The sequence below is a fragment of the Chionomys nivalis genome, chromosome 8, assembly GCF_950005125.1.
Source record: "Chionomys nivalis chromosome 8, mChiNiv1.1, whole genome shotgun sequence".
NCBI classification, from domain to species: domain Eukaryota; kingdom Metazoa; phylum Chordata; class Mammalia; order Rodentia; family Cricetidae; genus Chionomys; species Chionomys nivalis.
In genome coordinates, this window is record NC_080093.1 from 34,485,123 (window position 1) to 34,512,810 (window position 27,688).

At 44.3% G+C, this 27,688-nt stretch overlaps 1 protein-coding gene across 5 annotated transcripts in view; it reads right to left on the reverse strand.

The window, feature by feature from the left end:
* Apba1 (amyloid beta precursor protein binding family A member 1) overlaps positions 1 to 27,688 on the reverse strand; it is a 197,313-nt gene that overhangs the window by 56,374 nt on the left and 113,251 nt on the right. For all 5 annotated transcript variants that reach the window (XM_057777722.1, XM_057777725.1, XM_057777720.1 and 2 more), the window contains exon 2: positions 11,280 to 12,549. In XM_057777722.1, coding sequence (XP_057633705.1) covers positions 11,280 to 12,479 — 1,200 coding nt within the window. In that variant the 5' untranslated portion in view covers positions 12,480 to 12,549. The remainder of the gene's footprint in view (positions 1 to 11,279; positions 12,550 to 27,688) is intronic.

A 27,688-nucleotide genomic window follows, 5' to 3' on the forward strand; every position in this document is an offset into this window, starting at 1 on the left:
TGTTGGTCAAGGTGGATCCCAGGCGAGGAGGGTACACCAGAGCTTCAGATTCAGTAAGCAACCTGGCCTAAAAAAATAAACTAGAATAAAATAAAGGAAGACACCAGATCTTATCCTCTGGCCTTCATATACACATATGTCAAAATACACACACATGTACATGAAAGCTTATACCATACACAAAACATACATACATATCACACATATACACACACAAGATAAATAAAATTGGGGATGAAAAGGAATCATTCCAGTAGATACCAATGAGATTCAGAAAATCAATACCTTAAAAATATATATATTCAACTAAGTTGAAAAATATGAAAGAAAGGTGAATTTCTAGGTTTACAAAAGTCAAAGAAGATATAAACAATCTAAACAGGTCTATAACAAACAATGAAATTAAAGCAGCAATAAGAACCCTTTCAACTAAAAGAATCCCATGTCCAGAAAGATTCATCATATATAATTATACCAGACCTTCAAAAAACAAATAATTTTGTTATAACAGAGAATGAAAGGATGCTTCCAAATTCTTTTTACAAAGCAATTGCTATCCTGATACTCAGAGCAGATAAAGATAACAAAAAAGAAAACTATAGACCTGATTATAGATCAGTTTCCCTGATGAACAAAGACATAAAAAAACCCTAACAAATACCTACAAACTGAATTCAAGAACACTTGAATAATAATATACATGATAATAATAGACTGAACCTCTGAAACTGTAAGCAAGTCACCCCAATTAAATTTTGTAAGAGTCCCCATGGTCATGGTGTCTCTTCACAGCAATACAACCCTAACTAAAACATAAACCTACAGCCAACATTATGCGAAAGGGAGAAAATACAAAGTGTTTCCACTAAGATCAAGAACAGCATAAGGATGCCCACTCTCCATATGTGAGTCTATCCATGAAAGACGCTAGGGTCCACCAGAAAATGGAATTATAGGAAAAAGAGTCTATACATGAAAGACACTAGGGTTCCTCTAGGAAACAGAATTATAGGAAAATGAGTCTATCCATGAAAGACACCAGGGTCCACCAGAAAATGGAATTATACAAAAAGGAATATATACATTGAAGACACTCAGGATTCCACCAGAAAATGGAATTATAGGAAAATGAGTCTATACATAAAGGCGCTAAGGCTTCCACCAGAATAAGGAATTATAGGAAAAGGGATGGAAATGGAAAACATTATGTCCAGGCCCAGAGGTACAAGCAGCACATGTTTTTTCTCACACACAGATTCTCGCTATGGACTTTCAGAGTAAGGTGTTTTAACAGAAATGCCTGTAAAGGCCCAGAAGCTAGAAAGGATCTACTAGAGGAAAAAAATGAAACCTTATGGGAGGAAAGTGACCCACAAGCTTGAGCTCCTGTTCTGGCTGCCCACAATGATAAACTGTAACGTGTAAGACGAACATCCACTCCCCGCAACTTCCTTTTGGTTGTGTTTCATCACAGCAAATGAAACTGAACTGGGGCAGGAGGACAGAACATGTATTATCATAGTAGGGGTACAGGAGTGGTAGTGGAAGGTTTAAGTGGGAACCAGGGTAGTAGGATAGGGCAGAGAAGAGGGGAGGGGAGAAGTTAATGAAAACAAGGGATGTGATGAAAAATCTCCATGGAAACATCATTTTGTAAATATAGTAAAAACAAAAACACACTACATAGGTGGATCATGCTCTTTATGGAAACCTAATTCATTAAACAGAAATCCTAGTACCAAGTGAGGAATATTACTCTCTGTGATATTGGTCATGGAGGCTCTCTAGCAGCGTTTCTCAACTGCTGGGTTGTGATCCCTTTGGGGGCTGCATAACAGACTTTCTGCATATCAGGTCATTACATTATAATTCATAACAGCAGCAGAATTATAGTTATGAGTAGTAACAAAATAATTTTTCATTTGGGGGTCACCACAACATGAGAAACTGTATTAAAGGGTCACGGCATTAGGAAGACTGAGAATCACTGAGCCAGAGGCTCCCAAAACACTATAGGCTGTTGTAAATGCATTTCTTGTGCACCAGAACTAGGCCCTAAGATCTTACTGCTGAAGACACTTCACACTTGGGTTGTAGGACATTGAGAAATTAAACTGGGTCTGAGCTTGAAGTTTTCTTACTGCTGGGTAGCATTTGTAGTTCCAACATGTGCTATGCAAACTTCTGGAGAGAAAAGTCATCAATCAAAATCATCTATCTGTGAACCCCATAAGCTACAATAACAACCTCTCTGGCAAGATGACCCAAAAGTGCAATAGTGGCATGACTATTATGGGGGTAACCAATAACCTTCTGATTGGATCTGAGGCCTGCTCCATAGGAAGGACCCATAAGTGGCACTATAAACCTGGTCAAGAACTGACTGCGAGGTTATAGACTCTAAGGTAGAACTTATTGCTATTGTTTTATATATGGACATGCTGTCAAACTGCTTTCTAAACAAACACATTTATACCTATAGATCAATGCTGCTCTCAATCTTTTATCAGAGAAACTTCTTTTTATAATAGGTTCCAGTTGGCTGTGATGAGATACTATAGTGATATTTTGTTTTAATAAATAAAGCTTATCTAAAGCTCAGAAGGTAAAACTAAGCCACTAGAGTCGAGGTAGTGGTGTCACACATCTTTAATCCCAGGATTTGGGAGACAGGCAGATGGATCTCTTTGAGTTCAACACTACCCTGGGGTACACTAGATCAATGCAGAAACAGGTCCAGGTGGTGGTGGCTGACACCTATAATCCCAGTTTGAGGGAGTCACATGCCTTTAATCTCAGCACTAAAGGAGAATATAAACAGGATTGGACAAAGGCTCAGCGCTGTCTTCAGTAGGCAAGTCTTGGTAGAGGTGAGACTTCTCTAGTGGCTTGGCTGTTTTGCTTTTCTGATCTTCAGCTTGAACCCCAATATCTGTTTCTGGGTTTTATTATTTGTGCTACAAGATACCATGACCAAGACAACCCATAAAGAGTTGATTTAGCGCTCATGGTTTCAGAGGGTTAGAGTTCATGACCATCATGGCAGTGGGTACAGCAATACTCAGGCAGGAATGACACTGGAGCAGTACCTGAGAGTCTACATCTTGATCCACAACCACAAAGTCAAGAGAAGGAAACTGGGAATGGGTTGTGGCTTTTGAAACCTCACAGCCTCAAAGAAAACATTTCTTCTATAAGTTGCCTTGGTCACGGTGTTTTATCATAGCAATAGAAAAGTAACTAAGGCAGACGCTGGTACCAGGAGGTGGGATATAGCTGTGTCAGGCCTGACCATGCTGTTTTTGTTTGTTTTAGAGGGACGTGGAAGATCTTTTTGGGACTTTGGACTAGGAAAGCAGCTGAATGCTGCTGAGTGGGGTTAAGAGGGCATTCTAGTAGGAGCTTGAGTACAATACCACTGAGAGCAATGTGGATCTGGACGTCCAGCGCAAGAGGCAACAGAGTGAGAGATCATTCTTAGGCTATTTTGGCAAAGAATGTGCTGCTTTCTGCTCATGTCCTAAGAATCTACCTGAAGCTTAAAAAAAAAAAGTATCGGGTTAATTTCCTTGGTGGAGGAGATTTCAAGACAACCTAATATTGACTCTGTCCTGTGGTTATTAGTAATCAATCTTTTTTGAGTCTACAATGAAAAAGGGTAAGCAAGGCAAAAAGAAAGACAAAATATACAGTTTGAAGTGAAAAAGAACACTAGGAATTTAATGTTGGAGCTAAGGCTTGCACAGAAAGAGATAAGGTTAAAGAAAGGCCTGCTCAAAAGTGGGGAATGACCCCACCCAGCTGAACTTCCAACTTGTAAACAGAAAGTCTGAGGAATTTTCTACTCATAAAAGGGAACAACAAGGGAAAGGTGCTGCAAATGTGACTGAAGAGGGCCAAGCTCCACTTTACGTGGCCCCCTAAACTTGTCAGTATTATCCTTGTGCTTCTGTCTTTAGAGTCATGAAAAATACAGAAGTAAAGGCGTTGTGGAATCTTCCTCTGAGGTTAAGGAGAGCCGCTGAGGCTGGGCATGTGGAAGTGGAGTCCCTGCACGGAAGCCCTAAGAGGCCATTACCCGAATCTGTGGAAGTAAAGCCTAGATTGCACTGGAGACCCCTTAATGTTGGAGATTCCAGAGCTGTAGATATCTGCCAACAGTAGCTGCAGACAAGGAGTGGAACGGCCCGAGAGAAGTGTGCTGCAGCTGGCAAAGCCGGAAGGACAGAGCTCTGTGAGCCATTTGACGTTAGACACGGAGGTACAGGACAGTTAACATAGACTCAAAACCAGTCAAAGGATAGAGAGTAAGTGACTGTGGAATGCTTGGACCTAAATGAGCCATCTGTGACATCCCCTCTGAGGCTCAGGGAACAGTGTCGAAGACTGGGCAGAAGGAATGTAACAGCCAGAGATTAGGAAGAAGGGCTGTGAAATATGCCCTTCTGGGCATGACGTGGCTACTGGGCTTCAGAATTCACTGAAGCTTTGGTTACCTGCACGAGGTCGGCTGTAAGACTGGGCCCTCACTATTTCACCATGCATGGGGGAAGGGCTCAGGAGGTCAAAGTGCTCTCCAAGGGACTGTGCACAGTTAATGGGTGCTGGGGCGGGAGTGTCATTTTCTTCAGTGATAACCATTGATAAAGTGCCTATGTTCTGGGAAATAATTCCACCACTCATACTCTTGCCAAGCAGCCATGGTTAAACTCGGTCAAAAAAAAAAAAAACCAAAAAGACATCAAAGTACAAGAAAGAATTTTTGGAAATAGAGTTTTAGTGGAAAAAAGAGACAATGAGAGGGGATAATGGGAGGGTGAAAATGATCAAATTTGGCACATACATGTGCATAAAATTATCAATAAATTTTAAAAATAATAAAAATAAGATTTTTTTAAAAAAGAAAAGCATTGAACACCACTGCCTTTGGCTTGGCCATATTTCTTATTCAGGCCATATTATATATGTCCAAGCTCTCAGAGTGATAGAAAGTGACTGAGTAGCAGGTTTCCTTCCTTAACGAGTTCTGCTTGATTGAATAAATAAACGGGAGCCCACTTCTGCCACCTTTGTGTCAGATTCTTTGCTTCCATGGTTACATTCTGTCCAAGTTTCTGCAGTGTTGGAACTATAGGATCTGTCTGTCCTTTTTATCTAAGCAGTCTGAACCCCGGAAGATAATGGAGAGTGAGCTGGCGCATGTACTCTTTCATAGCATGTCAGTGGACCAGCATGAGTTAAGGATGCTTACATGGGGTTTAGTCCTCTTCAGATATAAATGTAAGGAGAAAGGAGTAACCAAAGGCCATCCTTCCGCTCCCCAAGAACACACATCCCAGCAAGGAGCTGACCCTCTTGTGGAAATCAGGCGCTAACGGAACACAACGTCATCCTAAATTGTGTCTGCTTGACTTTGGATCCCATTTCAACTCCCTCCCTCGCTATCTGGTCCTGAAAGTATTGTGGTTGGCCAGAACATCATGAGCAGGTGGAGATCTGAGCACCTCACAGGAATCCTGTGCAGAAACAGGCTCCGTGGCAGCGATACAATTCCTTTTAACTTGTCCTTGTAGGCTTGACAACACATAAGCAAGGCCAATGGGGCAAGATGCTGCTAATGAGTCTTAATGAGCATGTGCATCTGACCTTGGTTGACAGTCTCCTAGCAACAGTTAAGAGAAAAAGCAAAATCCTTAAAGGTTAGATGCTGAACTCAGGGCAGGGAGGGGGTAACATCAAGACATCCGAGACCCAGATGAAGCCGGGGTATTCCCCACAGCTTCCTTGCATCAGTTTTCTGAAATGAAAAATTAAAGAAGGCGAGGAATACAGGTGATCAGGAATACAGGTGATCAGGGCAAACACTAACATTAGGCCTTTATGTCCCAGAATGTTGATACTGCCTCCCTGTCAGCCAGAAGGTGTCTGGTTTCTGACTGCCTAAGCAGTGTTAATGCCGAAACAACCTCCTGCCTCGAAATATTTTGTGTATTGGTCTCTGGAAGGGGAACACGATGCTAATATAAACTAATTGTTACCTGAAGGGGGTGGTGCATGTTCCACTTTCACTGACCAGCAGGTTAGTTTGATTTAATTAGCATAGTCCTGGATTTTTTTTTTTTTTAAAAAGGCTGGTGGTTTGTTGCTTAAGCAGTAGCTGTGAACCAGGGTCATTGAAGGAAGAGGACCAGTTTAAGTGGTATGGTGAGGATCTGCATGCAGGGAGGCAACAGACAGAAACCTTAGCGCAGAGAAGGTGAGGGGAGAAACACTGAGGCCAAGCGCACTAATTCAGCTTGCCAGTGACCCACCCTACATAGTGAGCTGTAACTTCCAGGAGGAGCCAACACACCATACTCATGATCCTCACAGCACATTTTCAGAGAGGACCTCACATCAGCAAACATCTTACGGATACTGAGAAACTCCTTTCCAACTAAGAGCATGATGACAACTATGCTTCTAGTGAGAAGAAAGTTCAGTTTAAAGAAGATCCCACTTATGGACAACTCATGCTTCTTGACTGTGTAGAACTGCATGGCCCTGGGATTTAGCCAGGGTACACATGTAGTTGCTCTCCCTGTACCTGCCCTTTCTCCCCAGTCCACTTAATACACAGTACTGAAGGTGACATGTCTGAGAGAAGGACACAAATATTCTAAAGCATTCTGGGCAGTTTCTTGAGCCCCCACTTCCCAAGTGAGCCCATCACATTCCTGAACTGTGGCCTTGTACGCTAACTCTAGGGGCAGAATTTTCTCAGCCCAAACTGGCCATTTGTTTCCCCGTTGCTTATCTATCCTGTTGTATTCTCCCCGTGGCTTCACATATAAACTGTCTCGGTGAGACAATTCAGAGAGAAAGATTCCTCTTGGGAGTGGGGTCGGGTGAAGAGAAGTTGAAGCCTCTGTTTTCTTTTTTTTTTTTTTATTCCACGGAGCATGGAGAATCCAGGACACTTGAGTTGTGGTGGGCTGTCATCAGACGGATTCTGCTCCAGCGATTCCAACATGGCAGTGGTTTGATGTCAGTAGGCAGGTGGCGTTCAGGCACTGGGGCTTGCCCAGCACTGAGCAGAAGGTGAAATTCTAGAGATGAGGTAAGATAATTGAAGGTAACACCGTGCGTCTAAGAGAAGTGAACAAGGCAAACATTCTCCAGCCCCCTATGCTCTTGTCACGGTTGAAATGAAGCATTTGCTCTCCAAATAGGAGTTTAAGGTCAAGCCTTTTCATTTTGAAGATGTAACAGTTAAGACTATTACATCTTTAAAGAAAATTACCCTGGTCACATCAGGTCCTCACGGTTCACAGAAAAATGGCTCCTCTTTGCTGTTGCTATTGACAACTGAGTTTTGCTACATGGAGCACCACTCCCTGCTGGGATCTGACACTTCACTGCATCTAAAGGTGCAGAGGGGCCTGTAAGCGCTGCAGCTGTGGGGCTTTCACCTTGGTAAAAGGCAGCTCTCAGGAACATCGCATCCTTAAAGCAAAGCTCTGAACTGACATAATTATTCATGACTCTGGAGAAACCCATGCACTGCACTCGGCCCCAGCATGCATCACTCCCACTGCAGTGAGTGATCTCGCTGCTTTCTTCCTCACCACGGTTCTGAGGCTTCCAAACTCAAACACATGGCTTTTAAACACATTCTCCTGGTTCTTTATTGTCCACTAGTGTTCTATGGGTAGCAAATCCTTCATCTCCACCTAATTGTTGTAGTTCTTTATTCTTATGTTTGCAATGCCAGCCAAACAGAAGTGTGCACGCTTAATGCAAACACTGCTTGAAACAGAGCACCCATCTTACCAGAGGTCAGCAGCCAGCCAAGAAGCCCTTTCCTTCCTATGAATCAAACACAAAACACACAGAAGCATTTGCCCTTCTCTATTTTTGTTCAAGAAAACAGGGCAGTGAGATAATCTCTTTGTTCAGTGAACCGCCTCTGTATAAATCCACAAATATAGTTTTCAAAGTCAAATCACACTGTGCAGCTTAGGGCAAAACTCAAATTCTTTTTCACGCTGCTCCTCACTTCATGGCTCCGTTTTTCAATTCTTTTGGAACTTTCTTCCACATTTACTTTCAAGTTCAGAGGTGATGTATTTGTACTGCCTCACTTTCATTTTCAGATTTAGACATTATTTCATAGATTCTACCATAAGCTTTAAAGTCTACATCCTTTTTACTATGCATTTCTGGTTAACTGGCATCCAGTGTTTGCATTTTTTTAAAGATTTTATTATGTATACAATACAGTGTGTTGCCTCCATGTATGACTGCATGCCAGAAGAGGACACCAGATCTCATTGTAGATGGTTGTGAGCCACCATGTGGTTGCTGGGAATTGAACTCAGGACGTCTGGAAGAACAGTCAGCATCCTTAACCTCTGAGCCATCTCTCCAGCCCCCAGTGTTTGCATTCTGAAGACTAGGCCTATGTTCTTCCCAGCTCAGTTGCATGCATACATTTCTGCATTGTGCAACTGTTTTCAGGAAGACCAATAACCAAAGGAAATTGGAGCTATTAGAATTGGTTTTTGATTAGTGTTCCATGTGCTGGTCAATAATGTATGCTAAACCATTTCCAAACCACTTCTACCTGCCCAAGCCCATCAGGATCTCTGTGCCCATCAGGACATCGTTTTAATAAAGTTTTAGGAGAGGGTAAAAGTGAGCGGCTATCAGCGTGCTCCACCATTCAGAGTAGTTCGAATCTCCCAGCATGCACCGTGCTGGCTGATGGCAAAGCAGTTGCCCCTGAATGGCTGTGCTGCCTGGGGAGAGGTCGGTGACCAGGGGACTTTTCAGAACATGTCATTCACCATCAGTATTTTCCACCGAGGGGGTTGGAAGTTCTCAAACATACCCAGAAGATAGAAGGTCCTTACTAGACCAAAATTCAGGTCTTCAGAAAATAATAGTTTTCACTTGGTGCCGAGCCATCGGTCATTTCAGGGAAGAGAACACGTGCTCGTGGATAATCAATCCTTGCTTCTCATTCTGTCTACTGCCCCAGCAAACAAATGCCTGCCTGTTCTATATGTACAAGGTTGGGGTTACAGGGGAGTGGGCAGGCCTGTCAAGAGCAAAGGTAGCTGTTAGCAATTACCTCTGCTAATTGGCAATCTTGACTAGTTCGCACCCACCACCTGTTCCTTTGCACTGTCTGATTTCGCCGTTTTGTTTTTAACACACTGTGGCCTTTGGAATAAGAATTTCAGGGCCCTCTGTTTCTGTAGACCATAACCGCAGTGCTACAGACTTTCACTAAAGAAAGTCTCAAATGCACAGCTCCTAAATGGGTCCCCCTCTTCGAATCAGTGGCTCTCAATCTTTTTATACAGTTGCTATCTCAGGGAGGATTTATGAAACAAAAACAACCCCTTAGATCAGCGGGCTCTGCCTCAGGTGTTGGGCTTTAGGCAGAAGGGTAGCGATCTGCATTAACAAGACTGCTGCAGACTGCAGACCACAGTGGTTTCAACAGTGCCTTTCCATTTTCTGTGACAGCATGCGTGGAATGAGATTTCAGTAAATACTTTTTGGAAGCTGAGGTGAGGTGGAATAATACCATCAAAGAGGGAGCAAATGAAGGTCTTTCCTATAAATACAGCATGGCAGATGAAATATGACCCACAGATCCAAACAGCTTAAGGATGATGGGGGGCATATTTTATGGCATGGCTTTTTAGCTTTGCTTTCTGTTAACCCTTCATACCCCAGTAAGCCCTCATCACCGATTCCTTGGCATCAAGATAAATCTCTGATGGTACGGGATCCTAAGTATCATTCAGCATTTTATAATATTTTTTGAGTAAAACATTACACAAGTGTCTCAAAGTGTCCTCCTAGTTGAAATGAACAATAGCTATCCTGGCAGCTCAGAGTGAAGCTCTAGGGTCAAGTGGTTAGCAGGTCATTTCAAGGAGCTGATGTAGCTAAGGATGCTGATGGAGGAGGCCAGCACCTGGACCAGACGAAATGAAACTGAATTTAACCTCTTGACCCTTCTCTGACTTCAAGCTCGATTTGAAAATGAAATTGCTTAGAAATTACCGACGGGTACAGAAAAGCGACAGTTGGAGCAAAAAGCATTTTTTTTATAGCAAGGTAGAGGGGCAAAGGTTAGTCTTCTTGATTTATTTTCAACAGACTGTGACACCTGAGCTTGACACGGTCTCCAGTTCCAAAAATGGCAAATAAGATGTGGGCAGAGGCAGCAACAGCTCTGCCTGTGGCGCTTCACAGCGGAGCACAGGTGGTTTTAAATAGAAAACGTGCCTTCTGTGACATGACTAGAGCTTACTGGATGCTACAGGAGTCACAGCGTGTGTGGATGTGTTGGGGAGGGTGGGCCATAGTGCCGGTCTATATCTTTAATATATAGCTTCACGGCTATGTCTCTCTAACTGAGGCCTAGCGTCAGCAGCGGAACCCTGGACCTTGTTAGCTGGGCTAACACAGAACCCCGCCATTCTTAAAAAGAAAAACGTTGAGAAAATTCAGAGCCCATTTCTGACTGAGGCTTCGGCCTGCTGCAAAGAACCCCCTCCCTTGTCTTGACTCTCTGATGCCCTGTGTGTTCACGACAGGGCTTGACACAGATGCTTCCCATTGCCGTTCTTTGAAGTGTGTTTAGGTTGAACTGCTGATTAACCAGAAAAAAAAAAAAAAAGCCCACAGATAGACTGGTAGAGTTACTCTCCTTTTTCCAGGTGCCCATACACACCTGAGAACAGGCTGGTCCCCACTTAAAACTTTATCCTATGCCCACCTGTGCTACTGGGCCACCGTTCCACCCCACCTCCACACACCTTGGTCTTTTTCACACGGGTTCCTTCATCTCAGCAACCCTTCCAGATCTTGTACTTGCAGGATGGCGTTTTTGCCAACCGCCTCTCCAACCAAGTCTCTTCTTACTCAGAGCAGACTTGTTACACATTGTAGGACCCCACTGAGAAAGTTCAGACTTTCTCAATGAGCACCAATAGGGGAATGTGGGGTGGGCATTGGCCCACGAATGTAACTCTCAACAAGTCCTCTAGGTACCATTTGGAAGACACAGGGATGCCTTATGTGTCTGATTAGTGGAGTCCGCTCTTAATATCCTCTTGCTGGCACCACACTGGGCTCAACTACCATGGGGAGATGCATAGCGCCCCTACATACCATTTACCCACAAAGTCGTTTCTCAGACATACAAGGTCACAGAGCTTAAAGTTTCCCCTCCCCAGGGCCTAAAGTCCAGCCAGCCTGGACCTATTCATACTTACATCCCCATCCATGGGCCTCTGGTCGTCACAATCTCTCGTGGGGCTAATGTCCTGGCGCATGACCCAGATGGGTTCTTTGGGTTCGTCGGGGGTGTAAGGCGAACGAATGGTCCTGGTTTTCACTTCTTCGATGGCCTCCTTGATGTCCTTGATGGCCAGCGAGATGGCATCTCTCTTCTCCTTGCTGTACCGCTGCCCAGCCTCGCCGCCACCTGGGGGTCCCACGACCCGCTGCTGCCCGGCTGATACTGGCAGCCCGGGACTGTCGGGGTGTCCTCCTCCTGGCGTCGGGGCGCGCTCCAGGTCTTGCTCGGCCTCGGGCATATCTTCGGCCGCCTTGTCGAGGCTCTGCGAGCTCATGCTCTGCTTGACTTCGGCCACGATCTGGTCGATGTCCTCTTCCTGCTCGTAACTGTCCATGCGCGGGTAGGGCGCGAACTCGGCCTCTTTCTCGGGGCTGTCGGACTCGCCGTCCGAGCGCTCGTCGTAGTGGTGCAGGCGCGCGCCCAGGGCCTCTTGGCGGTAGGCGGCCGCCTCGTCGCGCTCCTGCTCGTAGAGGCGCAGGCCGTCGCGCGCCTCCAGCTCGGGCGCGTCCCCGATCTCCTCGTACACGTGCTCCTGGAGGCCGCCGTAGTCGGCGTAGGGCTCGGCGTAGGCTTCGTCCTCGCCGCGGTGGAAGAGCCGGTGCGTGTAGACGTAGCCCGAGTAGGCCGCGTTCATGGCCTCCTCGTGCTCCAGCGAGTGGAAGTGCAGGTGGTTGGGCAGCGCGCGGCGGTGCGCCGCCTCGGCATGCTCGGCCTCCGCCTGCTCCGTGTACTCCTCGGCCTCGGGCCGGTACTGCACGGCGTAGGCGTTCTCATCCTCGGCGTCGTGCGCGCGCTCCGCCTCGTAGGCGCCGCCGCCGTCGCGGGCCGCGGCGAGCACGTCGCCCTCGGCCGTGTCCGTGTGGTTGTGGAAGCCGCTCTCGGTGCTGGCCGAGCGCGCCAGGCTCTCCCCGCGCTCCTCCTCTTCCTGCTGCTGCCTCGCCAGCTGCGCGCGTGGGTCCTCGACCGCGCCGTGGCTGCCGGCGGCCTGCGGGGGCGCCTGCTGCTCCTCCTCCACCTCGGGGTGCTCCAGGTCGGCCTCGACGGACTCGTTCACCTCCCCTCCTGGCGCCTCGTCGGGCACCTCCACCTCCGCGGAGCCCTCCAAGTGGTTCATGGTGGGCGTTGGGGGATGGCTGGGGAGAGACTGAGCTGGCTCACTGCGCTCTCATTTTGCTCCACGGGGGCTGAAAAGAAACAAGGAGAGAGGTTGTTGTGTGGTTCAAAACGTGACTTTTGAGCTGAGCATCAAGACAGACATAAAAACACCCGCTATTGATCCCTTCTGGAATCTGGGTCAATTAAGACACGATTGCAAATTTAAGCTTAATCTGACAGTACTCTCGTCTTCAAGCACGTGCCGCAATTTGTAATTACATATTTACTTGTTTAATTGCTTATTGCATTCTCCCTCCCAAGCCCCCAGACTGAGAGCTCCGTAACTTTGTTCCTCATGCTATTCAGGTTGTGTTTTCTGAGGTTTACAGATAGAGTATTATTGCTCAATTGGATGGGCCAGTTGGCCATCTGCTCAAGGATAAATCTCTCAAAACTAGGATACTAGATACTTTAGAAGCAACTCTTTAAATAAATTTCGGGAGGGGGGGTGGGCATATCATCTTGGAATCTTTTTGACGTTATTGCTGAGTGTAAAGATGAAGCCTTTCTGGGGAGCCTGGTAACCAATAGGTCCTTGGTTCTTCTACTCCCCACAAGGGTTTAGCTTTCTAGTCTTCCACAAAGACACCAGGTTCTTTTTATTACAAGCAGAATGAGCACAGAAAAATAGAATCTCTAGTTAAATAACCTCGGGACCAGCTGATTGACAGGTAACTTTTCACTGTGAATATCCAAGGGGAGGAGATTAGAAAATTTAGGGTTTCTCTAACTCATTTGACCCAGAAGCACTTTTCTCCTAGAAACCAGAATTCTGAAAAATACACAAAGAAGGCAGTTTCTAGAATTCTTTTCATGTGCCCTGTAGCTAAAATTCAGTAATTCTGTGAATGCCATGGTACCTGAAACTAGAGTGGCTAATTTTCAAAAAAGTAAGGGTAGGGTAGGTTTCTACCTATTTGTGAGGAAACTTGCAGTTAGAGAGAAAGATTGATTCCAACTTTTTATTAGCTCTCATCACGAAAGTAGCTCTTAAGGGATGGGTGGATGGCTCTAGTGGGAGATAGCAATTGTCATGGAAGCAGGAGGACCTGAGTTCAAATACCCGACACATAAAACAGCCAGGCATGGCTATGGGTTCCTGGAACTCCAGTGTTGGGGGATAGAGACAGGTGGATCCTAGGAGCTTTCCAAGTGGCTGGCCTCCAGACGTGTACTGGAACATAACCCCTATGTGTGCACACTACACACACACACACACACACACACACACTTTTAAGCACAGCTTGTTCACCATATATAGAAACAGACACAAAGAGTATAATGAACAAAGAGATCAGACAGGATTCATTGGGTTTCCAGAAATCTATCGTAAATGAGCTGTCATAATTAGCTCCAGCTGTCAACTTCACACAATCCAGTCACGGGGGAAGACAACCTCAACTGAGGAATTGCCTAGACCAGATTGGCCTAATGCCATGTCTGTGAGGCATTTTCTTGATTGCTAATTGATACCGGGGGGGCCCATCCCACTATGGGCACTCTCTATCCCTGAGCCAGGTAGACCTGGGTTGTATAATAAAGGTGGCTGAGCAAGTCAGTAAACAGTATTCCCCTGGGATTTCTGCTTCATCGCTTGCAATGTGAACCTACCTTGACTTCCCTCAGTGATGGATTGGAAGCTGTAGGATGAAATAAACCCTTTTCTCCTCAAATTGAATTGGCTGGAGTGGTTTATCACAGCAACGGAAAATGAACTAGGACATGGGTTCAATAGCAGGTTTGGATTTCTCTCATCATGTTATTTTGTTAAGTCTTTCCCACAAAGGGATGGATGTGCTCTTAAATGTAACAGATAGCCCCAGAAAGATAGGGACACCCAATCAAGTCTTAATATCAACATTCATTATGCTTCACCCAATTCTTCACCATAGCCACAGGAATTCCTTCCCAATGTTTATGACTGACCAAGCGGAAAGGGAGGCTCTTCTGCCTTCAAGGAGGGCATTACATCCTGGCTGCCACTGTGAGGGACCCTATCCGCCCCTGACTGATTCACGCTAGAAAGCAATGATGGTTTACCAAAGCAAACCTACAGTCCTCTAATTGAAAAGAGTACCAGATCAGAGTCAGTCTTTTCTAAAAAAAAAAAAAAAATAAAAAAAAAGGTGGACTTTTTTCATTAAATCCCGGAGAACAGTAACCGAGTATAAGAAAGTTTCCTAAAAACGAGAATAGTTCTCATGGAGGCTTTTACAGAGATGAATTAAGTGGAATAGAAAATCAAGTATTGGTCGTAAGGTACACCTGGTGAAGAGGCCTCCAGTAGATCGTGGAAAATACGAAACAAATATTCAGCACATTACAAAGTCACTGTACCTGTTTCCTTGACAAGGGCTCAGATCCAGACAACAGAACCAACACTTCACAGAGGCATTGACCTGTGTACCAACCCAGTTCTAATGGCCATGTGACAAGTTCCCACGGACTGGAGTACAACAGGCTTCCCTGGGTGCTGTCCCTGTGAAGCATCCTGGCTGTGGGGGGTCAACGTTACAAACACAATAACCTGGATGGCTAACAGTTCTTAATACCGGGTACAGAACTGACGTGAAAATGGGCTTTTCTATTCACCGAGGTATCACAAAGGAAGTTTAGTCGGCACTGAGTTTAAATTGGATCTGACTAGCAGATACATTGATTCAACAAAAATGGAATGTTTGTACAGGTGCCTATACCAAACCCTGATAAGGAAAGTTCTTTGTGGAAATACCATGAAAAGCATGTAGTCAATAGAACATGTCCCCAATTAAAGAATACTAGTGATATAACATTCTCCCACATTTGAGTCTGTGGACCCCAGTGGCCTTTATTGGACATGTGCCAAACATTATATAGGGCAAAGAGGATTCAAACGTTTCTAAGACATGATCCTGGTCTTTAAAGACAGCTTTAGTAATTATATTATCCGGTGATGAATACAAAGTAGAAATAGGTTCAAGACATGGAAGGAGCCCAGAGTGAAAATAATGGAGGCTCCTATGTCACCTTCTGGTCCCATTAAGTCCTGTGTATTTCATGAATTCACCAGCTTCCAAGAGCCCAGGCCTAGCAGAAAGACCCTATCATCCATCTGGAACCTTGATAGTTGTCCAGACACCTCAAGAGGTGGAGCAAAGGAAGAAAGAGTGGTTGAAGGAAACCCATTCCCTCTAGCTATAAAAGGGCTGTGGACCAGGGAGACAGAGGCAGAAGAGTCTCATCCTTGCGGGTACCTGCAGCATGAAGGGGGGCATGGCAGGACGGAGAGAGCCTGTGGGCCGCCAGTGGAAAAGCACAGACCACTTCCAGTTCCCAGCTCTGGAATGCTTCACAGCCTGGAGAAAATAAACAAAAGGAAGGCATTCTGCTGCCGCTGCAGAATGTTTAGACTACAAAATTTCAGGATTCAGAGGCCAAATTCAGGTATCTGATATTGTTGGCCAAGATCAATTTGAGATTGATAGAAGGAGAGGCGGAATGTCACTTTCTTCTTTCCTTAACTTGTTGCCATGCACTGTCAATTGACTGACTTTTATTTTCTGAGATATTCAAAAGTAGCTTTCGAAGAAAGGTGTGGCTGCAAACAAAACAGAATGTGTAAAAGAACAAGAATCAAGTTCTAACACCCAGGTTGCTGTGTGTGTGCGCGTATGCGTCTGTCTTTCTGTGTCTCTGTGTGTATGTGTGTGTGTGTCTTGTCAAGGGTGGTGATAGTCATGCAGATGCATGGAAAAACTTAAAGGTGTCATGGGTGTTGAAATGGAAAAAGAAATTTTGATTCATATGTTATATAGGAGATTTTATATATGAGCTTATTTAAGCTTTTATGCTTGTGCTCAGGTGCCTGTGGGAAAGGGCCAGACTCATTTACATCCCTTAAAGCTTAGCTTACCTTCTTGTGCTTGCCCAGGTCCCCTCACTTAGCCTTGAGAGACTCCATCTTTACATAACTATCTCCAAAGCATTTAATGCCTGTTGCTTATCTTTCCCCACTGGAGTTGGCAGTCAAGGCCTAGTTCTTGAGACTGAAGTCTGTCTTAACACCCACACATAACATACTATTTAAATGATGTCTGTCAGTCATGGTAAGGGCAGCATATCACCCTGATATAGATTAATATCCATAGTAATAAACAGTTGTGGTTACTAAACAGGATTATGCCTTGGATGCAGCATGTGGGTGGATATAGGAGTATCCTGTATATGTTGAGATTAACGCTTCGTGTGTGTGTGTGTGTGCGTGTGTGTTTGTTCATCAGTGTGCAGCTGTGCATGGATATATGCATATGCAAGCACATAGAAGTCAGAGGACAACCTTGGGCCTTCCTCAGGTGCAGTCTATTTTTCTCTTTTCTTAACGACAGGGTCTCTCACTGACCTGGAACTTACTTAGCCAAGAAAGCCAGGCTAGCTTGCTAGTGAGCCCCAGCCATCTGTCTGTCTCTACTTTCCCCAGTGCTAATGTCTTTGCAAGGACCTCACCCCCTGAGCTATCTCCCCAGCTCCTAGTGTTTCTCATATTGCACAAAGCATGAGAGAGTAAGAATACATATGTATTCTCTACCTTACAAGCTTCCTCGCTTCCTGAGTTAGATCAGTTTTGAAACACTGGGTAGGGAGTTCAAAGGATCTCAAGAGCCTTGCATGGGCCTCTCCTTTAAACATAATGCATTTGTTTACAATACTAACATAAAAGACTAGAATGAAGAAGACAAGGGTTCATTAAAGCACCTTTGATTAATTTGGAAGTTGAATTTAGTTATAATGGAAGCCTAAAGTTGGACATGTAAATGCATTTCTCCTTTCTAAAATCACTTAGATAACTCACATGGTCAGAAAAACACTTCCAACACAGAACTATCTCACTCCAGCACAATAAATACTTTGATCCACCTCATATCTTTGCACCTGAGACCATGAAGCATGACCTTGCAGGTGGGACCTGAAATGATTTCTGAATCGGGTGATTACCTGAAGAAAGGTATGTTGTTGAGAGCTACGTGTCAGTTAATGTGAGGTTGCAGATGAAGGTGTGGCTGTACATCTTCACCGTCCCCTCCAGAGTCCAGAGCCACTCTGTTGCTTTGCCTGCCTATGCCCTTCAAGGCCAGCCCCTTTGGACATTCCAATAGTTACCTAGTCCTCAGTTTCTGTTTGGCCAACAAAGAGTGACTTGATTACACGAAGGAGTCTAAGGCTGGGGTATTCATTCTCTCAAGTCATCTCTGACAGGAGCATGTCAACCCTTAAGGGCACAACTCTTAAGACATAAGGGTTCCCACCCTTCCCTTCTAGTCTTATGGACCACAATGGCTACGCCTTTATAAGTAGTGCTGATACTAAGTTCTTTGTCTCTGTACATTACCTGATTTGAGTACCCATCTACTTCCTACTGGTACCCAGGTAGGATGCTTATGTATAAATCTTAATAGATGGCAAAATGAGTCACAGTAGCTAGCCTGCTCAATAACAAGGATAATATTCTAGCTGTAGTCAAAACGAGGCAGGTGACACTCTAATGCGAAGTCCCACACCAGGCTCTACTTTCTCTCCCTGGTTCCATGACATGCCCCCCTCCTCTTGAGGTTATATATTCTAGGAACTGACACAGAAAATTCACATAGGAAGCCTGGTGGGCATGAGAAGCCTGCCAGGATCTCAGCTGCTACCTCTTTCCTCGCAGCAGAGCAGAGGCCACCCAACCTTCCTTCACTGGGATATTTCAATCTTTTTGGCCTGGGTCTCTCCTCCGCGTTACTCCTCTCACCTCAACGGAAGCCCTTTGACCCTCCTTGACTGGGTTGTTTTATAACTCAATCCTGACCTTAGCCCCGCCTTCTATTCAGAATGCCCATAGATGGGGCAGCAATGTGTGAAGACTGTCTTGTACCTTAGAGGTGGACTGCCAGCTAGACAGAACTTCCACCCACAGCTGCCACTGAATGTGTCTTCTAATACCTGCCTAGCGTGGATACGGGAGACCGATCCTCTGCAGCCAGTCTTGGTAGACTCTATACTTAGACGTCTCAAGGGCATTACTCTTGTTGAAAGACCTTGGATACTCATTTTTGGGAGCAGCTTTGAAAGTTAATTTATGGACTTTGAAGTTACCAGAATATTGTCTCACTATAATATCGTAATACTTAGTCACATTTGATTTTTTTTACTCCCAAAGGAGTATTTACAAGTATTGAAAATCAGTGGTGCTTGGCATTCTTCAACTACCAAGCCTCTAGAAGATTATCCCATCATTTACTCTATGTAATATGGTATTGCAATGATCAAAATGACAGGCTTAGGATACACGAGGTCAACTCTGGGCTCAGGTTTTATTATTTCCCAGCTTTGACTTCTTTGAATAACTTGCAGCGAACACCGCATTTTACAGTTTCTAAAACAGTCGTAATGATAGTACCTACGGAATAGGGTTATCATATAGATGATGCCTCTTCAGATGATAATAGAACAATAACAGATTCAGTGGAACCACTATTTGATGTCTATTGGAGCATTTTCTGAGCACTCCATAATCAGTATTTAAGAGGTCAATACAGAATTTTAAAAGGCAAAATTAAAACAGTATTAATATGAATATTGGGCACAGGATATATTTATTAATATTCTACTTTCCTAACAGGCAGAAGACAATCAGGGCTCTTTTAGTCCATCAAGAAATAAGGCTAGGAGTATATAAATCCATCAGATAATAACCAATTGTCATTGCAGTCACATGCTCCACCTGTACACACTGCTTCATATTCTCCAATTCTCTCGCAACCCTCTCCCTGGGAATGATTATCCCCAGCTGCTGATAGGGAAGCAGAGGTTCAGACAGCTTAAATAAATAGTCCAAGGTCACTGGGGGCAGAAAGGGCTGGAACCGGAGCTGCCGGCCCTCTGCGGCACTCTTCCCGTTCATTACACTGAGCCCAGAAAGTAATGCGATTGATTTTTTAAACAAACATTTAAATTGGTGTAATCGCTTTTAGAATGGTGACCTTGGCAGACTCTCCACTTACCTGTCTGAGGGCACTGCCTTTGTTCAAAGCACTCTGGGCACTCTTATGTTGGAATTGATTTCTAAGTTAATTAAAGGGTTTTGAAACTGCCAGTGAATAATTTTCAACATTCTAAAGTCCTAGTTAGTTATATTTGGTTTTTCTTCTCTCTCTGTCTCTCTGTCTCTCTCTCTGTCTCTCCCTCTCACCCTCCCTCCCTCCCTCCCTCCCTCCCTCCCTCCCTCCCTCCCTCCCTCCCTCTCTCTCTCTCTCTCTCAAGCTAATAGGCACCATCTAGATATATCACTCGAAATTTTTGGCTATAAGTGGTTTTTTAAGTTTAAATGTTCTTATCTCTTACTACTTTCTGATGTTTAGAAAATAGCAAATCTATTCTGAAAAGATAAAGGTGCACAGCTGCCACAATAACTAAAGACTGGTTGTCTCTGAAGTTCCTTCAAATGGGCAGCCTTAGGAATAGCTTCTGTCAGCTGGGCAGTGGTGGCACAAACCTTTAATGCCAGAACTTGGGAGGCAGAGGCAGGCGGATCTCTGTGAGTTTGAGGCCAGCCCGGTCTACAGAGTGAGTGCCAGGACAGGCTCCAAAGCTACACAGAGATACCCTGTCTTGAAAAGCAAAAAACAAATAAGCAACCCCCCCACACAGAGAGACCCACACAAACTACAAGAACCCAAAATATATTTTGTCAGTGACCCCGTCTTTCGTAAGGAGGCTTTATCCTCAGCGGAGAAACAATGGTGCAGAAGATAGCTGGATGGATGGACCCTAAGCCATTTCTGCAAAAATCAGGTCCTTTACTTCCATCCCACCTTGAAATCAGTATGAATGCTAACCAAGCAGCATGATTAATTTACCCACTAGAATGAATTTAGTCATCCCAACCACAAAGCTCTATCACAGCCCAGTCTTTGGTTAAGAAGACATTTCTAAATTTATTCAGATTTTCTTATTTCCTATCTCTTTGCCTCACTTTAATGATCAAATCACTCATCATTCTGATTCCAATAAAATACACTTGATAAGCTCCAGGCAACCACAGAAAGTCAGAGGGGAGATTTTACAATTTTTACAGAAAACTCAAGGGATAGCGTCTGGAAATCAAAGTCGATTAAGTTGCTACGAATTTCTGTGAAAAGCCTCCGGTATAAAATCAAACGTATCTATATAATCCATAATTTACAGAGGGCTAGAGGAGCTTGATATGGTGTTCCTGTAACCATTCCTTTTTGTATGTCCCAACTTCCTTCCCAACCCCTATGGTATTTATGATTTCTGATGGGTTACACTCAGTTCAAAAATATTAAGTTACCGGTTACAGCCAATCTAGCTGTATTTCTTTTGTATAGAAATACCCCCAACCCCACTATCGCCCACGACCATAGAGTTACAGATGATAATAAAACTCTCAATTCGGTTCTGCTGTGTGACTTTTCAGAAGCTCATTAAGTTATACTGTGAGAGGAGAAGGAGATGGGGGAGTTTCCAGCTAAGGAAAATTGAATAGTAATTTATTAAAATGCAATCTTTCCTCTGAGACCACATCACCCCAGATTTACTGCGACAATTACTTTTACAAATTATTTGGCTCATTAGAAAGCCAGTTAACTCCCTCTTCTCTAATCCCCCTAGTTTTCTGTTCATTTTCCTTCCCCAGACAGAAACCAGAACACAGCTATGACCCTAATTACAAAGACTCAAATTAAATTCTTGTCTCTGGATTTCTTTTTCTGTTCACGTGTCAGGAAGGGGTCAGCAGAGGGTCCTTTGGATACAATACAATATTTTCACTTGCTCCTCAAATCTGGGAAGCACTGACTAACCTTGGGGATTTAAAAAACACTTGCATGGCCGGGTGGTGGTGGCGCACGCCTTTAATCCCAGCACTCGGGAGGCAGAGGCAGGCGGATCTCTGTGAGTTCGAGACCAGCCTGGTCTACAAGAGCTAGTTCCAGGACAGGCTCCAAAACCACAGAGAAACCTTGTCTCGAAAAACCAAAAAAAAAAAAGAAAAAAAACAAAACAAAACAAAAAAAACACTTGCATGCAGGAAGGTCTTCACTCACAATCCTAAAAACAAAATCCATTAGGCAACTACTATGTAGCAAAAAGGGAGATGACTTGAGTCTGAGTTTGATGAGCCAGAAATCCCGTATCGAGTCAGTTTCCCAAGGCAGTTCAGCTCTGTTTTGTCACTTTAGCCAAAAGATGATAGGGAAAGAAACAACGAGGGAAAGGTGGAAAACTTCTTTCCCTTCAAAAGGATTCCTGGGTAATCTGGAAATCCATCAGAATTCATTGACCGTGTTGGTTAAAGAGAGTAAGTCTTAGATGCCCCAAATATGAATATTATGTGGGATTCCCCTCTGTATGCTGTGAATACCATTTGTGAATAAAGGAACTGCCTTGGCCTGTTGATAGAACAGAACTTAGGTAGGCAGGGAAAACTAAACTGAATGCTGGGAGAAGGGAGGCAGAGTCAGAGAGAAGCCATGTAGCCTTGCCAGAGACAGACGCTGGGAACTTTACCTAGTAAGCCACATTCACGTGGCAATACACAGATTACTATAAATGGGTTAAATTAAGATATAAGTGTTAGCCAATAACACTAGAGCTAATGGGCCAAACAGTGTTTAAATAATATAGTTTCTGTGTGATTTTTCGGGGCTGTGCAGCCGGGAACCAACAAGTGGCCTCCTTACAACATGAATATTGTTGGAAAACTAGATATCCACCCTGCACAAAAATCAACCCCAAGTGGATAACAGATCTTAACATACTACCTGAAACCATTAGAGGATAAAGCAGAGAAAACACTTCAAGATAATAGGCAGAAGAAGGAAGAACTTTCTGAAGAAATATGGCCAGCACTGTGCAAATGGGACCTTGTGAAATGAAATAAAAAATTTAATATGGCTCATATTTTTACCCACGGAATCATCTCCCTGATCCTTAAAAACCTTGTGTTCAGTTAACTGAGCAAGAGGATACCCTACAGACTGGATGAAAATCTTTGTCTTATATACATATGATTACTATGTAGACTATACAAATAACTAAAAAACAGAAAAGGAAACAAATAACCCAATTCAAATGGGTTAATGAACTGAACACAGAGTTCTCAAAAGAAGAAATACAAACAGTCAATAAAAGCTTTATAAAGTGTTCACCATCCTTAGCCATCATTGAAATGCAAAATTAAACCTACTGTGAGACTGTGTCTCACCTCAGTCAGAATGGCTGTCACCAAGAGGACAAATGACAAGGATGCTGATGAGGTTATGGTGTAGAAGACCCCATATTCACACTAGTGGGGGTGTAAACTGCTGCAACCACTTTGGAATCCAATGTGAAAGTTTCTCAAAACGCTTAAGACATAACTATCATATGACAGAGGTTGTCATGCCACGACATATAACCAAAGGGCTCTGTATCCTACCACAGAGATACCGAGATACTTGCTCATCCAAATTTACTGTTGCTCTGCCCCCAATATCAAAGAAATGGAGTTAACCTGGATCCCTTTCAACAGAAGAATGGATTAAGAACATGTCATGTGTACGCACAATGAAATTTTATTCAGCTGTAAGAAAGAGGAAATCATGGAACTTACAGGAAAGGGATGAAACTAGAAAATACTATACTTGGTCAATCTAGGCTTGAAAGACAATTATCTTCATATTCCCTCTCATGCAGAGCCTAGCTTCTAAGCTTCTAATTTACATAGGTGTATGTATATGTGTATTTGGGAGAGGCTGTATATAAAGGAAACCAGAAAGAGGCTTGTGCAAGGGGAAAAAGAAGCTGGAAGGGAAAGAAGTGAGGAGGGTTATAGAACACGTGTAAAATGTAAATAGAAGAGAGACTACTAAGGGTCAAAGGGTCTACGTTGGGAGGAAGACAGAGATGTGGGAAAAGGGGGTGGGGAGGGGAAGGGAAACCAAATGTTGTATATATAAGAAACACTGCAAGGAAACCTATAACTTTGTAAGCTAATTTAATTTTTTAAAAAAGTTTTCAAAAATGAAATTTAAAAGATAGAAGGGAGGCACTTAACACGGTTGGACAATGCTGGTTCCAGAAGCCGTGCACTTTAAGCAAAAATGCCACTACCAGGTGTGTGAAACCTGTACGTGGGCTGCTGTTAAGGGAGGCTCCAGAGACCCTAATATGCTACAAGTTTTTGACACTTTTCTTATCTTTCCACTGGAACTAGATGACATTGGCCATGTCAACAGTCAGATGTGAATGGGAGTGGCCTTGGGTCTGTATAACACCAGCCATGATAATAGTCAGATATGAATGGGAGTGGCCTTGGGTCTGTATAGCACCAGCCATAAAAATAGTCGGATATGAGTGGCAGTGAGCTCATGGAGCCCTATCTCTCCCTGCTGAGACTGGCTAATGATAAATTCTGGGAGAGGTAGAGTCATTGTCTTTAGTTGCACACCCACTCGGGAGCCCTCCAGAGTTCAGTGGATAGTTCCCAACCCATGGCGACACAGATGGTCTTGGTTAAACTCAGTGGGTCACAAAACAAAACGAGAGTGTCGAGTGTAGGAAAGTGGTTTGTAGAGAAGCTGACAGAGGTGGGAGGAAAATAAGAAAGTCGGGAGGAGACGAGAGGAAGCAGGACGTATTGCATCCATGTCTGAAACTATCAATGACAAAGTTAATTGATAAAAAAAAATTTAACCTAAAAAAGGGAAATAGAAAAAAAGAATTAGTTCTGGAAACGACTTTGAGCTTACAGGGCCATCACACTGCTCACCAAACAAAAGTTCAGAATTTTCTCTTCTAAATAAGAGATGATTGAGATTTCACAAGTGAGTGAACCGCATATCATGTAACCAGCCATCTGCCTTTCAAGGAGGCTAGCTTGCATTGTCTCCTCCAATCTGCATGGCCGTCCAAGTTCGGGTCCTTTGGCCCCCTCATCCAGTAACTGCATCTCTCCCAGCTTCCCCTCCCTTCCTATTCCAGTGTACCTTCAAAGGTAACCGTCAAGGGCATCCCGGCTAGCCCTCAGTTCCCGCCTTTCAGTGCTCCAGCCTCCACTGCAGGAACAGAAGGACCACCTGTTCAAGGACTCTCAAAGGTGCCAATGAGACCTGGGGAAACCTGGAGAAGCAGGGGCATCTAGCTGCAGTGGGGGCAGGCAAGAAGGGGAAAGAAACTTCAGGGTCTGGGAATGAAGGCAGAGGCATCGTAAAGGGTAGTTAAGAAGTCCAAGTCCAATTGCTTGTGTTCATTTAGTCTTTTTGTGCCTCTGTGTCCTCTTTTCAGGAGCAAGTGACAACAGAGCCCTCCCCATCAGATGTTGTAAAGATTAACTGAATAAATGCAGCACTAAGAACAAGTACAAGAGTGCATTGGTCAGCTCACAGACTGTTCAGGACCAAGAGTGAACCCTGGTAAGATCTGGGTGATGAGGATGTGCCAAAACTTCAGCAACTGTAAGCCGTGTTCTGGGATGTTCATTGAAGGGGAGACTGTGTGTGTGTGGGTATGAAGACTCACTGCTTCCCATTAGATGTGGCCACAAACATATACTGCTCTTAAAGGTATATAAGCATATCGTGTATTTATATTAAAGCATGGCATGTCTCTGCGTACATGTGTGAAACAAAGTTACCTTCCATTGAAGCTTATCTGCCATTGTTCTGCCACTGTCCTGATTCTAAGATGTGATGGGCATAGCTGTGAATGACAGGAACCTGACTGGACCAAGGGTTCACTTCCTATGCCCAGTTCCAACATTTGTCCTAGGGTGTGTGCATATGAGAGAGACCGTGCAGGTGTGTGCGTGCATGCGTGCGCGTGCATGCGCCTGTGGATATGCCTGCACATCATGTGTCTGCTATTTCTGGAAGCCTCCTACCAAGCTGGTTCCCACACTCTGGCTCAGAAAGTGTCTGCTCAGCCACTGGTAGTACTCAGCTCACAGCTGCCACTGCGACTTGCCAGCTTGCTGCGCCAAGTCTCATTATTGCAGCCTGCGCCTCAGTGAATCTCTGGGTGGTTCCCCTCATGCTTACACACCGAGCTTCATTGACCTTACGCATCCAAATCAGAAAATTCCTACCACTAGCAAGTTAACTGTCTCCAGCCCTTGATTCACAGCCAACCACTTATTCTTACCTTTCCTCGCCTACAGATTGAGACGAGGAAGACTATCAGCTTGAAAGTATCTATTGGAAACACCATTTGGAGGAATTGACATATGTAACTCACAGGTGTATGAAATGACTCAAGTACCAAACGATTTATAGTTTTTCTCACAAACAGCAGTGTCCGCCTTGGGAAAATTGGTGAAACGCACACATAATAATGGACAGAAGAGGTAAACACAAAGGACACAGCAAGAACCCCCACATCCATGAAGTTAAAAGCAAGGTCAGAATAGTATGTACTGGATGCAGCCACCTCTTCCTCTTATCCTTGGGAAACTGTGGAGGGTAATGGACCCTGAGGCTCAGTTTATAAACTAGGTATAGTATGACATTGTCAACAATAACCCATAATAAAATAGAATAATTGCACCAACATATTATAATGAAAGTCACATAAATATAGTATCTTTCTCTACTGAACTTATTGTACTATAGTGTGTTTGGAGACTCTGGTTGACTGATTGACTTGATGAAAACTGAGACTATGTAGAAGGGGCACTATCATATTCATCCAAAAGTGCTCTGTATTTGTGTGTGTGCACACGCACCCGCACGCATGCGCAAGTGCATACATGTGCAAGCATGCCCCCTAATACAACAGAAGGGAGAAAGTTATGCAAGTAGCTCCCTTTGGGGTGCAGCAGCAAGAATGAGAGCTGGGCAGATTCTCATGCATGAGTATTTCTGGTGTTGAAACAATGACCCTATTTTAAAATCCGAATACAGAGTGAAATTTTGCCTGCTATATACAGATGGCAATTACTGTTTTCGATGTAGAGAGCCTGGGAAATATGTCCTCCTGCCTCACTAAGGAAGGTGCTAAGGCAGGGCTGCATCCCTGTAAACTTTCTGCTATGCTTTGAACATCCTCACCAATCAGGCTTCTCAATGCCATCCTAGCATCCAGCCTCTGTCATTCTCTGTGTCTCATTGTTGAAGAGTAATATCTCTCTAGATGGATTAAGTGGTGATGGTGGGAGGGTTGGTAAAAATGGCTTCAAGGGTTGTATACATTGATGGGGATCTCCAGTCTAGGCTGTGGTCATTCACCTTTCCTGTACACAAACGTTCTCCATTCACCTGTAGATATAATGATAAAGTCTTCCCAAGGCAACCAGAACCTTGTTTTGCAGATAACGAAGCCCAGGAGGGGTGGAAAGGCTGTCCATAGTGATGTTTATTTGAAAGCAGCAGCTAGTTGCTAGATTTTTTTTCTGAACATTTTTTCCTTTCTTTCACCATAGTGCCAAGGTCGTCACCCACAAAGGGGACAAATATCCAGTAAGAGGCAAACCTACTAAGTGATTATAAATGGTATCAGGACCAGGAATTAAAAACATACAAGTAACTCAAAGCAATCATCCTTCCCATACCCAGAACCCTGACCTTTCCAGGGTGCACACACACACTAGTTGTACAAGGGTATTTGAAAGCAAATTGGCTCATTGTTCTCCCAAAGTCTTGACTTTAACCCCACGTCAGTGTTCCGAATGTCTCCTTTAGTGACCATGTTGGAATGCAATTGCCATTATACTATTATGGAAATCGGGTAGAGTGGCACACTAATACCAGCCAGCTCAGACGAGAGGATTATGAGTTCAAGGTCAGCCTTGGGAGAGTCTATCTCAAACAATACAAAAGAGCAACAATGGTAACTGGCACAGGAGAGGGAAAAGACGCTGGGCCTTTAGGAGGTGGTTGGGATGTGAAGGATCTGCCCACACGAATGGATTAAGCCTGTTTCTGCAGGATTGGGTTAGGTAACTCAGGGATAGGCCCTGGTACAAGAATGCTCAGCCCAACTTTTCTTCCTGCCTTCCATGCATGCTTCTTCAACATAGGGGTACCTTTTGCCATGTGCCAGTCAGCAGGAAACATGTACCAGATGCCACCACCTTGCTGGTCTTCCCAGACCCCAGAACCATAATAACTCAACTCTCTGTTCTTTATAAACCACCAGGTACTCTGATAAAGAAGC